Here is a 12,928-nt window from a genome sequence, read left to right as displayed (position 1 = left end):
AGTTCTTTGAATCAGACTCCTTCCCAGATCATGGCAGTGATGGGAAATGCTTCCCAAGTTACAGGGACAGGCAGCTGAGGGAGAACTCCTAACACTTTGTGGTGCTTGTGTCACCCTAAATAAAGAATGAACAATTAGGCATAGCATAAACCCACTCATGTTTGTGTATAGACAGCGGAACCAATTCTATGTGCTTTTTATTGTGAATGTTTAGTGACTAGTTGCTTGATACATTTAGTAGCTACAAACAGGCTATACAATAGTGTATACAATGTAAGCCACAAATTGAATACAGCACATTTTATGTTTAAGGAGTGCATATGTTTCCTTTCAAAGGCTGATTTTTTTTGTTGAAACAATTTTTGTCTTTGGGATCAGAAGCTTAAAGCATCGCAAGCTCCTTTGGACAAGTTCAAATTCTCCATTCAGGAAGGAAGGCGGTTTATTACTCGTTATCCAAAAGTACCCGAGCTATTTGCAGAACTTCTTTCCAGACTCTCTGTTGTCTTTTTTGCTACGTGTGTATGGCCAGTTCTTTCTTATTTTAGATTTGTGCGCATGATTTTTCATTCTTACGTAGGTTTCTTCAGGCTACCTCCACCTCTTTTTACATAATAATGCATTCCTTTTTAATTCTTTTCCCTCATTTCACTAAATTTTTGTGTTGGTTTCCTCTGATCGTCTGTAAAACTCGACTTTGTAACGTTCACAGTTAGGGGTTGGAGGATTTTATGGGTAGTACTATAGCTGTAGCAACTCACATAAAAAGAGTGCAAGAGTGTATAGACATGGAAGTGATTTTTATTTTGTTTTCTAAAAAACATGAGACTGCCAACACACACATGGGACTCACAAGATCCAAAATGTATGTGTCCACGTATTCTGGGCACAATATCTTGCATGCAAGGGGCGACTGCCATTGAACCTTCATCTTATGGCTTTCTTTTCACTGATGACAATGCATTGGCTTCTCGACAGGTCTTTTATATGTTTGAGGACTCACAGGTATGGAGCTTTCACCTTGGAATCTTGGCTAATTACCCATTGTAAATCTCGGGTGACATTGCTGCACGTTTCCTCCCTCATTTTTGGGAAGCTTCCTAGTGAAGCTTGGCTTCTCATTGGTGTTACAGAAGAGAAATGGCGCACACGGTGTGCTGTAGCCTGGCTGCCGTTCCCCTGTTACTGGGTTGCCAGTTTTCTGCTGCTGGGTCACCCATGCTGTGATTTTGGTGAAAGCAACACCTTCCTCGGGGTTTACTGGTTTCACTGCTGTTGATCATAACCCTGGCTCTCAGTACAGGCCATCCTTTAAAACCTTGTTCTCCCGTTTCTCTAGTGCTTTTACACACACGTCTGTGTTCATACTCCTTTCTAACTAATCTTACTATTTCTGTACACAGTCCTTTGCATAGCAACATAGTACAAACCACGGAGAACAGCACTGGCACTGGTGTGGGTCACTGGCAGGCTGCACTGCAGTTTATGCAGGGCTAATTGCACTGCAACTTGTTCTGTCTGCTGGGGGAGGCAGATGCAGATAATTACATGTGTCCAATCACTGGACTGCGTTATCTATTTAATATAACAAACTGACTGCAGTTTTCCTCTGTGCCAGTTTCTGGTCCAGTTACACCAGCTTAAAATGCAACTGTATTAATGTGCGATTAACTGACTGCACATTAAGGGAAATGCTATAAACCAGCTCGGGTAGGATAGGACCTCAAGGCCATGGCACCCTCCCACCACCCCTGATCCTTACAGAGGCAGCACCGGGCAGGCGGTGGGCGCTGCAGCCTGTCCCCAGGGCTGCTTTGTTGTAGTCTGGAGGGAAAAGCCCTTTCCAGGCACAGGCGCTTCTGCTGAAAATGGCTCGGGGCAGCCTGTCGCTTTGGCCAAACCAGCACCACGCTCCCGTCACCCTCAGAGAAGGGCTGGTGCTCCCTGCTCGGGCCAGCTTTGTGTCCCTGCACTACTGCTGCATCCAGTCAGCTGGAAAATAGTGTCCTGAGGTGTGTGCGGTGCTGGATGCTCAAGGGGAGGCAGAGAGCATAGGGCTGCTTGTGAAACTCTCCAAGAGGAGCCCACAGAAGTCACCCTATCTCAGTAAAGGGCATTATCCAGCTGAATGTCAGGGCTTCCAAAGTGCTCAGCAAATTTAGAACATTACTGGAATAAGAACAGCATCTGTAGAAACTTCAATCAGTGTAAAATTAGACAGGCTCCTAATCCTTCCCCCCCCCACAGCATGTGATGAGTTGCACGTTGAGTCAGAAAACTAGATGAGCTCAGTGCTCCGGAGACAAGACGACTGCGCAATTAACCCTCCCGTGGAGGTTTATTACCCCTCCCCGACCAGCCCATGCCACCCACCTCCAGCACAGAAGCCGCGTTTGTCGCCGGGCTGAGCACCACCATGGCACACGGCCACGCTGCGCTTCCCCAGCCTTGGCCCCCATTCAGCCAGGCTGGAATTCTCGGAGATTTTTATTGTAGAAAGGAGCTGATCTTCAAAGAGGTGTGCTCCGTGCACTGCGCCTGCCATGTGCAGCCAGGTTACTCTACTGGGGTGATAAGCAACACTTAAAAACACAGAAAAACAACCCCCGAGAGCAGTTCCAGGGACCTTAGCTGTGTGCGGTACAGTTTCCTAGAGAGCAATGAGAGGCAAATTAGAAGGAGCAGTCAGAAAACGGTGAGGAGTGAGCCGCTTTTCCAGCTGTCGGTTCATGGGGCAGCAGCCACACACACAACCCCCTCCCCGCAGCCCAACGGACGAGCGGTCAGAGCGGTGCCATCAGCGGGCTCGGGGCGCCGGGTGGCAGACCGGGCCAAAACCGCTGGTCCTGCAGGCTGCTGCTTTAAAGAAGAAAAAGTGCTGAAGGAGTCAGATGTTCCTCAGACAGGAACTTATTTATGGCAAATGATGCCCTGGCCACACTAGCACCCTGCTCACAATGTTCTCTCACTGCTCTTATAGCTGCGCTCCTGGTTCATCTGCAGCACAGATCCGGCACGCTCGGGCATCCCTCTGCCCAGACCTTGGGTGCACCTTCATGTTGTTGTTGTTGGGTTTAGAACGATGCCAGATGAGCAACAGCCAGCAAAACCCATCTGCTAGCGCTAGCCTAACGTGGGATGTGTGCTCTGGGTCACTGCGCCTAGCTGTGTTGGGGGGAAAAAAAATAATCTGAATTTTTTGTTTGTTTGTGTAATGGTAAATGACTCTCTGTCAGCCTTCACCTACATCAGTAGAGTTTCACCCAGTATGCAGCACATCAGCCACACTAGCAGATCCTCTGCTAGTGATTTTTTCTGTAGTATATTTGGCATAATGTCACAGGTTGTGTACCTTAGTTTGTATTTCTGTTTGTGCCCCGAGCATTTTGCTTTAGCACATAGCACTGACATTCCCTCCAAGAACGCTATGTCGCACTGGAGTGCAATGTCCTGGTATTGCTGAGCTACACTGACTGTGGTCACGGTAATATTTATGTCCTGTGCCTGTCAGTGTGTTAAAGAATGAAGCTAAATAAACTTTGCGGAGCTGACAAACCTGCTCCAATTATTTCTGCCCCATCCTTTCCCTTTGTGTAACAAGTTGCCAGGTTTGCATGTGGGTTCTGTGGGTTCTGTGAGGGATCTCCCATCACTGAGATTCCCACTACCCTTCCTGGCATTTAGATTGGGCTTTTAAAAAAGGGTACTTCAAAGAGGTGCAGGATGTTTCACCTTTTACACTCGCAGCATCTAAACTGGGTGACACAGAGCCTTCTCTTCTCCTGGGCTGGAAGCCAGAAGTCTGCATGGGCTAAGAGCAAACAGCTCAGCCCAGGGGTGGTGGAGTAAAGACCCCCTGGTTTCTGCAGCTTGTGGTAGATCCTCTGGTGTCAAATGGCCAGCTGAAATGGGGGGTGGGGGAGCGTGCACGCAGGATACTTGCTCCTTGTGTGGTTTCTTTGAATGAGGAGATGTCACACAGTCACCTTCCCTGCACTGGGAAAATGAGTAGTAAGAGCCCTCCGCATCTCTTCTAAAGAAACATGGGCAAACGTACGTCTTTGCGACTGTGAGCACGCTATCAACGCTGCCTTAAGCCGGCCAAGGGGTTCGAATGTTCGTGGCCAGGCAGGGACGGAAGGAAGGGGAGAGGAACCATGCAACTGGCCCTCTGCCCCCCACGCACGCACGTTTGGCAAATGAGCCATCAACGGGCTCCTGGATGAGAGCACAACCATGCCAGGGCTCTCCAGCCCTGTGGTTAGGGCAGTGACCCAAGGAAAAGGAGCCTTCCAGGGGTGGCTGCCGTGTGAGCTGCAACCAGGGCTGCCCCCCGGGTGAGCTGCTCCCAGGTGGATCTCCCCGACCAGCCCCAGTGCATCTTCCCACTGCCCAGCGCCATCACCCCTTCGCTGGGACACATAAGTGGCAAAGGGCTCAGAGCCTTGTGTCCCTACGGGAGTGGCCAGGGAAGAAGAGCCACTGCTGTACACAGCACCTCTGTCATACCGGGTCCGCTTCAAATTCAAGTGCTCCCCTTGTGTTTCTGGGGGGCTTTCAAGGCTTTAAGCAGGTTGTCTGCTCAGGGGGAACTTATCCTGGGAGGATTTCACCTGTGCGCCTAACTGAACATTAACAAATCTATTTTAAATAATTTTGACATGTTTTAGTCTGTTATTTTCGATACTACCTTCCAAATACTGCTCTAATTTTGCTTTGCAGACTGACAGCCCAAGAAGAAGGTTGCTATTTTTTTCCCCGTTTCACTGTTTGCTTGATTTTAATCCTCATGTGTAAGTCACTCCAGGTCATATTTGTGTGCTTACAACTTCACATCTTGGGACAGGGAAGCCACTCTCAGGTTTTTTCCTGTCTTGATGCTGAATATTCTGATACTGAATCAACAGAACACTTAAATGTATGCTAAGATGAAGGAATACCTATCTAGCTAAATTAAGAACTCTCATTTTATATATATATATATATATATATATATATGCGCCACATAAGAGCTAAATAAATCTATCTATAAATATGGTCAATAAATGCTTACCCAAAGATCCATAACTCTCATACCAATTGGATGGAGTAACCTTATCTCAGCATGCTGAGGCGCGGGGTTGGATCAGGGACAGGGTGCTCAGTAACCTGAAGGATCCCATTGCTGAAACGTCTGGGTGACAACTTCAGAGCTCTTCCCCACAAATTGCTACTACAATGCATGGGAACTGGGGTTCCAGTTCTCCACACTGATATGGCAGGTTGTACCCCACATCTGCCTTTTGCTTTCTTCAGCAGCTGCTTCCAGTGATAAATTTTGACCACATTAATTTTTTGGTTTAATTGAGGTTAGGAACGTGCATTTTGATACTGAGAGCAATTTTGATTTTGTTGAATCGCATTCTCACAGGCTCACTCACAAAGAATTAAATGGAATAAATAAAGAGCAACTAATGCAAAGAGCCGGCAGGAGGAAGCCCTGGTTCACCCACCACACCTGAACCTGTGGGGATCGTTGCCGCGGGATAGAGTCAAACCCCAAAGCGCAGCAAACCTCAAAGCGCGGACTGAAGAGTCTTTCTGAAAGATTCTGAAAGGACTAGAAAAGCTAAAGTTTCAAGACTAAGCCCCTCCCTCTTTCAAGATTAAACCCCTCCCTCTTTCAAGATTAAACCAAAAATTAATTACTAGGGGTAAAAAGAAGACAAGGGGAGGGACAGGTTCTCTCCCACCCGTAGTCTCTCCCATCTTACCAGAGCATCCGCCAGCAGACACCAGTAAAAGCCAGAATGCACTCGCACAGACTGGGCACAGAACTGGGAATGCTACTGGCATATTTAACTTCCCCTGTCAAAACAAAACATAAGAAATGCTCACAGAATTTCTCTTTCAAGGTCTTTCTACCTTCCTGGTGCTTTTTCAATTCAAGGGGAAAAAAAAAAAAAAAAAAGAAGAAGAAGAAAAAAGAAAAGTGTCTTGATCCAAGGGAAACTGTAAACGCTGCAGCCGTAACTGGGAGCCGGGGTGCAGGCGCCCTCAGCCCCCCACTGCTGTGGTGCTGGTGGCTCAGTCTCTTGCTGGAAATGCAGTGCAAATGAAAACCTGACACATCCCCGCAAATGACACTGAAACATGAGAAACAAATCACACCGTTATTTGTAAGTATTATTTTCTATACGGGCTGCAAAAAAGTATTCTGAAGAGGGTTTTTATTAGACTTTAACAATAAGGATAACATCTCTAGCTGTCCATAAAACACACCTCCGGTGAGGGCAGGCACCTTACAGATGCCAAGAACTCCATTTTTAAAATTTCTTGAGAAGACAGAATTTTTTATTTTTATTGTAATATTGCCTGGGGTTCACAATCTAGCGCTGTGCCATCAGTTCCTCTGTTGTGCAAACACGCGTGACAGTATTTTGAAAGTGTCTGTCCCTAGAAGAGCACTGAGGAAGCCTCGCAGACAGAGAAAAACACAGAGGGAACAATTGCAAAGATTTATTTAGCGCATTCTGTGCTTGGCACTTAGAAACAGAGTTCCGTGCATAGGGCAAATCTTTATACACCTTTTTCTTCATACATATTTTACATACCATTTTTATTGCCCTCTTTTATATTCATAATATTGAATCCCCCACTAGGCATATAAATACATTTATCTACAACACCTCACAACAAATCTCAATAATATCTGTATTCTGTTACTTGGTATTTGCATTTTCACACAACTTAAATGCATAGCTTGCACCAAGCTACAATTGTTTTCTTATTTTTAAAGGATTTGAAGAAGAAAAAAAAAAAAAAAAAAAAGACAAAAAAAAACCAGAAAAGAAAGATGTCAAAAGGCAATGATCTCTTTGGTTACACAGAGACCACATAGCAGGCGGGAGGCTGGCGAGTACTCGACCTCAGGGATACTGAAATGCTAATGGTTTTAATGGCAACTCTTGCATGCAGGGTGAGGGAGGCCGGCTGCGCTTCTGCAGAGGAGAGCTGTCCTTTCTCATCGCTCTTCCCCGTGAGCTCAGTCTGGACAGTTTCCTCCTGTTGGGTTGAGTGCTGTGGGAAACACATGCCCACAAAGGCTGTCACCCCTTTGGTTTGGGTGCGTCACTTCAGGTCACGCCACCAGGAGCTGAGCCCCCCTCTCCTCCATGCATCTTCCCGAAGATCAGTCCCTGCTTATGTCTGAGGCTCACTTGTGGGTTCAAACTCTTCTCCCTCTTCTCTCTCTCTCCCATCTCCACCTGCAGGCTGGGCGCTGGGAAGCTCAGCCCTCGCAAAGAAACCGCTGGCATGAAAATGCAGAAACCTCTTTGGGAGGAGGCTCCAGCCCAGCAGTGCCGTTCCTGTGCTACGGTGGGAGAAGGACCCACGGGCCACCGCTGGCTTCAGAAACAGGCTGAGGTGCTCCAGCAACAAGGAACGGTCTGGGAAGGGGGAGGTCTTTAAAGCTACAGGCAGCGCAGCTTCAGAGGGCAAAGCCCAGGAGGCTGCCTTTCTTCAGCACCCGGAGAAGACAGCACAGGGGCACGGCTCCCTCCACGCTGAGCGCTCAGGCTAGCTGGGAGTTAACGCATAAATGGTCTATTCAGCTGCTTCTCGTTAAAGTCATGCCCTTCTCTCTGCAAATGTCCAGAAAGAGCAGACGCTCCACGCCAGGTCTGGAGACCCTGGGCTACAAGCAGCTGCGATGGCTGTCAGTTGAGGCTTTCCACAAGATTCTGTGGCACATACCTAGATGGCTCGTGTTCTTATTTATCATTACAATACTAGTTCCACTATAAGTTTGAAGGCAAAAAGGTACTGGGATGGGTTTACCCCTGGAAACGATGAAGGTCCAGCTGCCTTCGATGCCAAGGAGAGGCATGGCTTGTTAGACCATGTGCACAGACATCTGTGAGGAGGAGCCCTGAACCGCACCGTACTGTCTGTTGTCACAGGCGTTGGCCGTCTGCTGGTTGCTGGAAGGAGGGCTGATCATGTGCATCCCATGATCCATCCCTGTGGAAAGGTATTGCCTCTCTCCAAAGGCCCCGCTGGATGGTGAAGAGCAGAGTAAAGTGCTTTGGGAGGTGGTGAGTTTCTCCGGGCTTGCTGCCAGCCTGGGGGAAGCAGGGAAATTGTATCCATAGAGGTTGTAGGGATTGTGCAGGGAGAAGGCGTTGTAGGAGCTCTGCTGCATGTGGCCGCCACCGAACATGTGTGAAGAAGAGGAGGTGGAGGCAGGGTTGCCTGCTTGCATGACATACTGAAACTGGGAGCTGGGGAAGGATCCCAGCTGGCCGCTGTACGCTTCCATCTTGCTGTTGCTGGGCAGGGAGGAAGGAGTCGGCATTCCTGAGATCAAGGATGGAGTCCTCTGAGGCATGAAGGTTTCGGAGGGCTGCGAGGCAGAGGCGGTGCCGCTCTGCAGCCGGTTGTAGCCACCGTCACTCAGCCCCGGGTAGCTCTGCAATGCGGCCATGTTGCTTCTGGCGCACGGGGGATAATCGGACAGGTTGAGGTTGCAAAGCTGACTCTCCCGGCAGCCAACGTTGAAAGTGTTGGGGGCCAGATGAAAGGCTGGAGGGGAGCAGGATGGAGAGAGAAGGTGAGAGGAAGCAGAGGGCGACGGGGTCCCCGTGCTGGAGGTGGTCGGGGAGGTGCCTGTGCTGCCTCCTGCAAAACAAAACAGATGGGAGGATGTTCAGCACCTGGGACCACATCTGCAATACGAGACAGTCTCATTAAAAAACAGCTTAATTTAATAAAGAAACAAGGGTGGTAAAATGGCCGCTGGAAAACTCAGCCTTTCTTGGCAAGGGCCCTCACTTTATTAATAGCATCCCTTGGTCTTTCCTGTTGCCTTTTTGTTATGACTTTGTATTTTTGATGGAGGTTTTCTTCCCTTTTAAAAGAGGAAAGGGAACGAAGCCTGCCACGGAGCAACCCAAGGCAGTGGAAAAAGCTGTGAGGAAGCACCGCTCCACCAGTCAAGAGATCTGGCATTTCCAGGCATGTTTATCTGGTCCTTTTTTTGGGAGGAAAAAAAAGTCTTTTCTCCTCTCTCCTGGTCTGCAGGAAGACCACCAGTCAATGAGCTGCACGGGCTCACCACAAACATGCTTTATCACCCGCTCCTTGTGGCAGGAGGTGGCTGAAAGCATGTTGGACTTCTGCACCGTGCAACAGTTTTTGGGATGGCTCAAGGTGCGGCAATACTGATTTAGGCCAGAAGTAACGCTAAAATGAAGGGACACGGTTCCACAGGCTGGAGAAAGGGGATGTGGCAGGATTTTCAGTCATGTGCTTTGACTTTAAAAGAAATTCCGTATGTTGGATCACTTGGTGTTAACAAAATATTGGTACATATGCATGTACGTAGTCTCAATGTATTATGCAGTATCGATGCTATGAATGGTAGACCTGATCATTTTGCGCAGCAGGGATGCTCACACGTTCTGACCTGGGAAAACAGTGCTGTGTAATACTACCAAGAACAGTAACAAACTGAAAGGAAGCAATATGAAGCAGCTGATGGCACAATTTTAAGCTTGAGAAGAGATTACTTATAGGCAAGATTCTGAGTTAGAGGAAGCTTCCTTGAGCAAACAGGAAAACCAGTTCTGTCCTCAAGGGACTGCAGCTTGCTGGTGTGAAACTTTTTTTTTTTTCCTCATTTGAATGATTCTGTCTGCGTGAGATTCTATTTCTGCATTTGGGCAACTGAAGACTCTTTGAAAAGGAGCAAAGAGGTGCTGTGAATAAATTTGATGAAAGGATAAGTAGAACCAGAGGAGCAAGGAAGACAACCAATGAGGCAGCATTTTGGACAAGCTAGAAGATGACAGGTGAGAGGCAAAGGGACTAGAAAAGAGGATGTTAGAGTGGGGAGCTGAAATTTAACTCAGGCAGAGATTGCACACTGAGGATCAAAAGTAAGGGACAGCTTTCTCTTGTGTCACCTTACGGAAAAAAAAACCCAGCAGGATTTTGAAACCAGCCTAGGTCTGCTGCACAGTGGGGGAGAAACGGGATGCAGTGCTGCTTGGAAAAAAGAGAACAGGTGATGCTAATGGTCAAAAGATGCCCTGGAAAGACAGGTTCTGTGTCAGTATATGATTGATGGTGATAATGCAAGTGAGATTATATCTGACTCTTTCTAACACAGAACCTAGGATGAAACAGAATGGGGCATTAGAGTGAAAATGTAACTCTGAGACGGGGATTTTTTTTATTTAAAAACATTTTTTATATGAGAGCCAGGAAAAAAAGAAGAAAAACAGCCCTGGCTAAGCGCAGCCTGGAGTGGCTGCCGTTGACCCAGGCAGCCTCAAGAAAATGCATGTTTCTGTGTTGCTGAGTCAAAGCAGTCGTTCCCATTACCAGCCATGGGGAGGAATGCTTGTTGCTAAGCCACTGACTCCTTCCATCGCAGTCAGAACCATAGAAGAGAAGCATTGTGTCAAATCTCCATTAAAATTAACAGGAAAATTTGAAGTTTCAAATGGCATCATGGTCTGTCTATATTCCCTTCTTGACAACACTCAAATGCTCAAGCTTGCTAGTGCATTTTATTTCCAGAGTTCAAAGACTTTTTGAGTGAATTTCTGATTTAGCATTTATTTTAAAAGGTACACACTTCCCTAGTTTATTTAAAGTCTCTGACAGCCATTCTCTGGCTGACTTTGCTGCAGTAGGTTAAGGTGGTACCTCCTCCAGCCTGCCTCCCTGCCCCTCTGTTCAGGCTGTCCATGCTGCAGCAGGCTCAGCAGAAGGGAACATCTGCCTCTACACAAGCAGTTTCATTGCCAAGTCCATTTTAGTTGAAATTACTGATAGAAGTGAGACTGAACCGTGGTACGCAACTGCGGACACACGTTTCCCTGTTAGCCCTGCACTCGGGAGGGCAACCTCCGACAGCGAGGGCAGGCAGGCAGCTGAGTTCATATATCATCACTTAGCTATCAAAGCCCAAAATACAGAGGTCACATAATCACAAAACAAATACAGCACGAAGTGAGATGTATTTAACCCACAGTAATCCCACACTTCATTTTTTACACCACATATTTCATGAACAAACTTCAGACAGTGACCTACTTGCTGACAGTGTCTGGAGAAGAAGTAAAAATACATATGTATGAGCATTTAATGATCTGTTTGAAATAAAATATGTAGAATAAATGATTAACTGCAATGTCTTCGTTTCAGTCTTCCTTTACCCCATAGTTAACCTTTAAAAACTATGCAGGAGAAGAGCACACACCAGTTACCTTAAGCATTAGGCTTCAAACATCTGCTACGGAGTTATGGTCGAGCCACAGCTGTAACTGAGGCTTTGGCACCACAGTAAGGGTGAGTGGAGATCTCCATCAGCAATCGTCAGGGTTGCTTAATGGTCCCAGAACTGAGAACTGCACATTTCAGGTTACCCCTAAAGAGGGACTGAAGCGATTCTGCCCTGAATTATCCCTATTTCCAGGCCAACAGAGAAACCCTGAAGTGACAACACAGCCATTAGGAAACAATGTCAAAAAGATATATTTTTTTTCTTTTTCTCCATAACTTTACAATGAGAAGGAGGTGAGAGATGTATCAATGGGAGCAAACGCCAGACCTGAAGACTCTCTTTCAAGAATGCTTTGGATGCCACCCAGCAGCACAGGACACACCACGCTCCTGCTGCAGCAGAGCACAAAGCAGAAGCCTGAAGTTCCTGATCACTTACAGAATAATCTTTGCACCTTTAAGCGGAATGGGAAACAGTACAAAGCAAGGCCCTCATAGACCTCAGCTCATGCTCTTCAGAAGGCAAACAGCTCCACTCTGCTCTGAATGATATTTCTGATCCGCCTTTGCTGGCAGCACAAGCTACGGGCCAAACGCAACCTGGAGTTTTCTGAAGTTTTAACTTGGACTGCGGCTGTTACGAAGCCAGCCAAATACCCCCAGAGATGGCAGCAAGCCCAGCCAGAATATCCACACCATACTACAGGCTCTGATACACAGATGTGTATGTCGTTTTAATGGAAGGCATGGATACAAACCAGTCTAGTTAAACTGATACACAAGGCTATGTTTAGGTCTGGTTTAAGTCAACTGAAACCACATTTAAACAAGAACAAAATGAATCCCTCAATAATTCTCTTCTGTTCCTTTTCTCTACCCACTGTTCCCCTTGCAAATAGCTGCCAACACCAACATCATTTACCAGTAATGTCACAGTATCTCTCACCTCCACACTTACCATGATTCCAAAGTGATTAACTGCTATTGAGTCCGGTCCCCAGAAGTTCATTTGTGGCCCTGCACACACCAGCCCCACATACATGCAGGTAGCAAGCCACATCTGTATAAAATACAAGGTTTGTAACACCAACGCCCCCTCCTTTGTATCTGAACTCCATGGCAGACGAAGGTGCCTGTCCCCACAGTGTCCTGCCGTTACGGACAGGGTTTAGCCAAGCACCGGTGCTATCCTGGCAGGAGCCTGCTCTCTGTGGGCATACGAGTGATGGCTGAGTTGATCTTATCAAAGGGACGGGAGCATTTCCAAAGAGGGGGAGCGGAGTAGGATCTAGTGCAAGAAAGGTCAAACTTGCAAACTGGACCGAGAAGTAAGAAACCATTGGTAAGGAGGGGAGGTGGGAAAAAGAAGAATGAAATAACAGTGGAAAACAGAAACCCTGGGGAGACAGTGGGCCGTAAGGGCAAACCTTCTTCTTCATGCCAGCATTCCCTTCTGTGACACCATATAGAAATGCTGGCCGTGTGTCAGTGTCACATACCTGTGCGCAAAGAGTAGGGAAGAAAATACAGCTTCTTATCTGGGTACAAATAAGAACTGCCATTAAAATTTCATCTCAGGTAGCTTATGACCATTCTTTCCTTCCTGTCACCTGTGTCCTTCTAAGCCTCGGTAACAGCGCTGTCTCTCTCTATG

The 12,928-nt window shown here is 47.2% G+C and overlaps 1 protein-coding gene across 1 annotated transcript in view; it reads right to left on the bottom strand.

Annotated features, from left to right (window-relative positions):
• Positions 1–6,424: 6,424 nt before the first annotated feature.
• The window catches only part of TBX15 (T-box transcription factor 15), a 98,240-nt gene continuing 91,736 nt past the window's right edge, over positions 6,425–12,928 (bottom strand). The window contains exon 8 of the mRNA XM_040594944.1: positions 6,425–8,661. Coding sequence (XP_040450878.1) covers positions 7,877–8,661 — 785 coding nt within the window. The 3' untranslated portion in view covers positions 6,425–7,876. The remainder of the gene's footprint in view (positions 8,662–12,928) is intronic.

The sequence above is a fragment of the Falco naumanni genome, chromosome 5, assembly GCF_017639655.2.
Source record: "Falco naumanni isolate bFalNau1 chromosome 5, bFalNau1.pat, whole genome shotgun sequence".
NCBI classification, from domain to species: Eukaryota; Metazoa; Chordata; class Aves; order Falconiformes; family Falconidae; genus Falco; species Falco naumanni.
The sequence above is the reverse complement of the archived record's forward strand: the minus strand, read 5'-3'. Positions and strand labels throughout refer to the sequence as shown.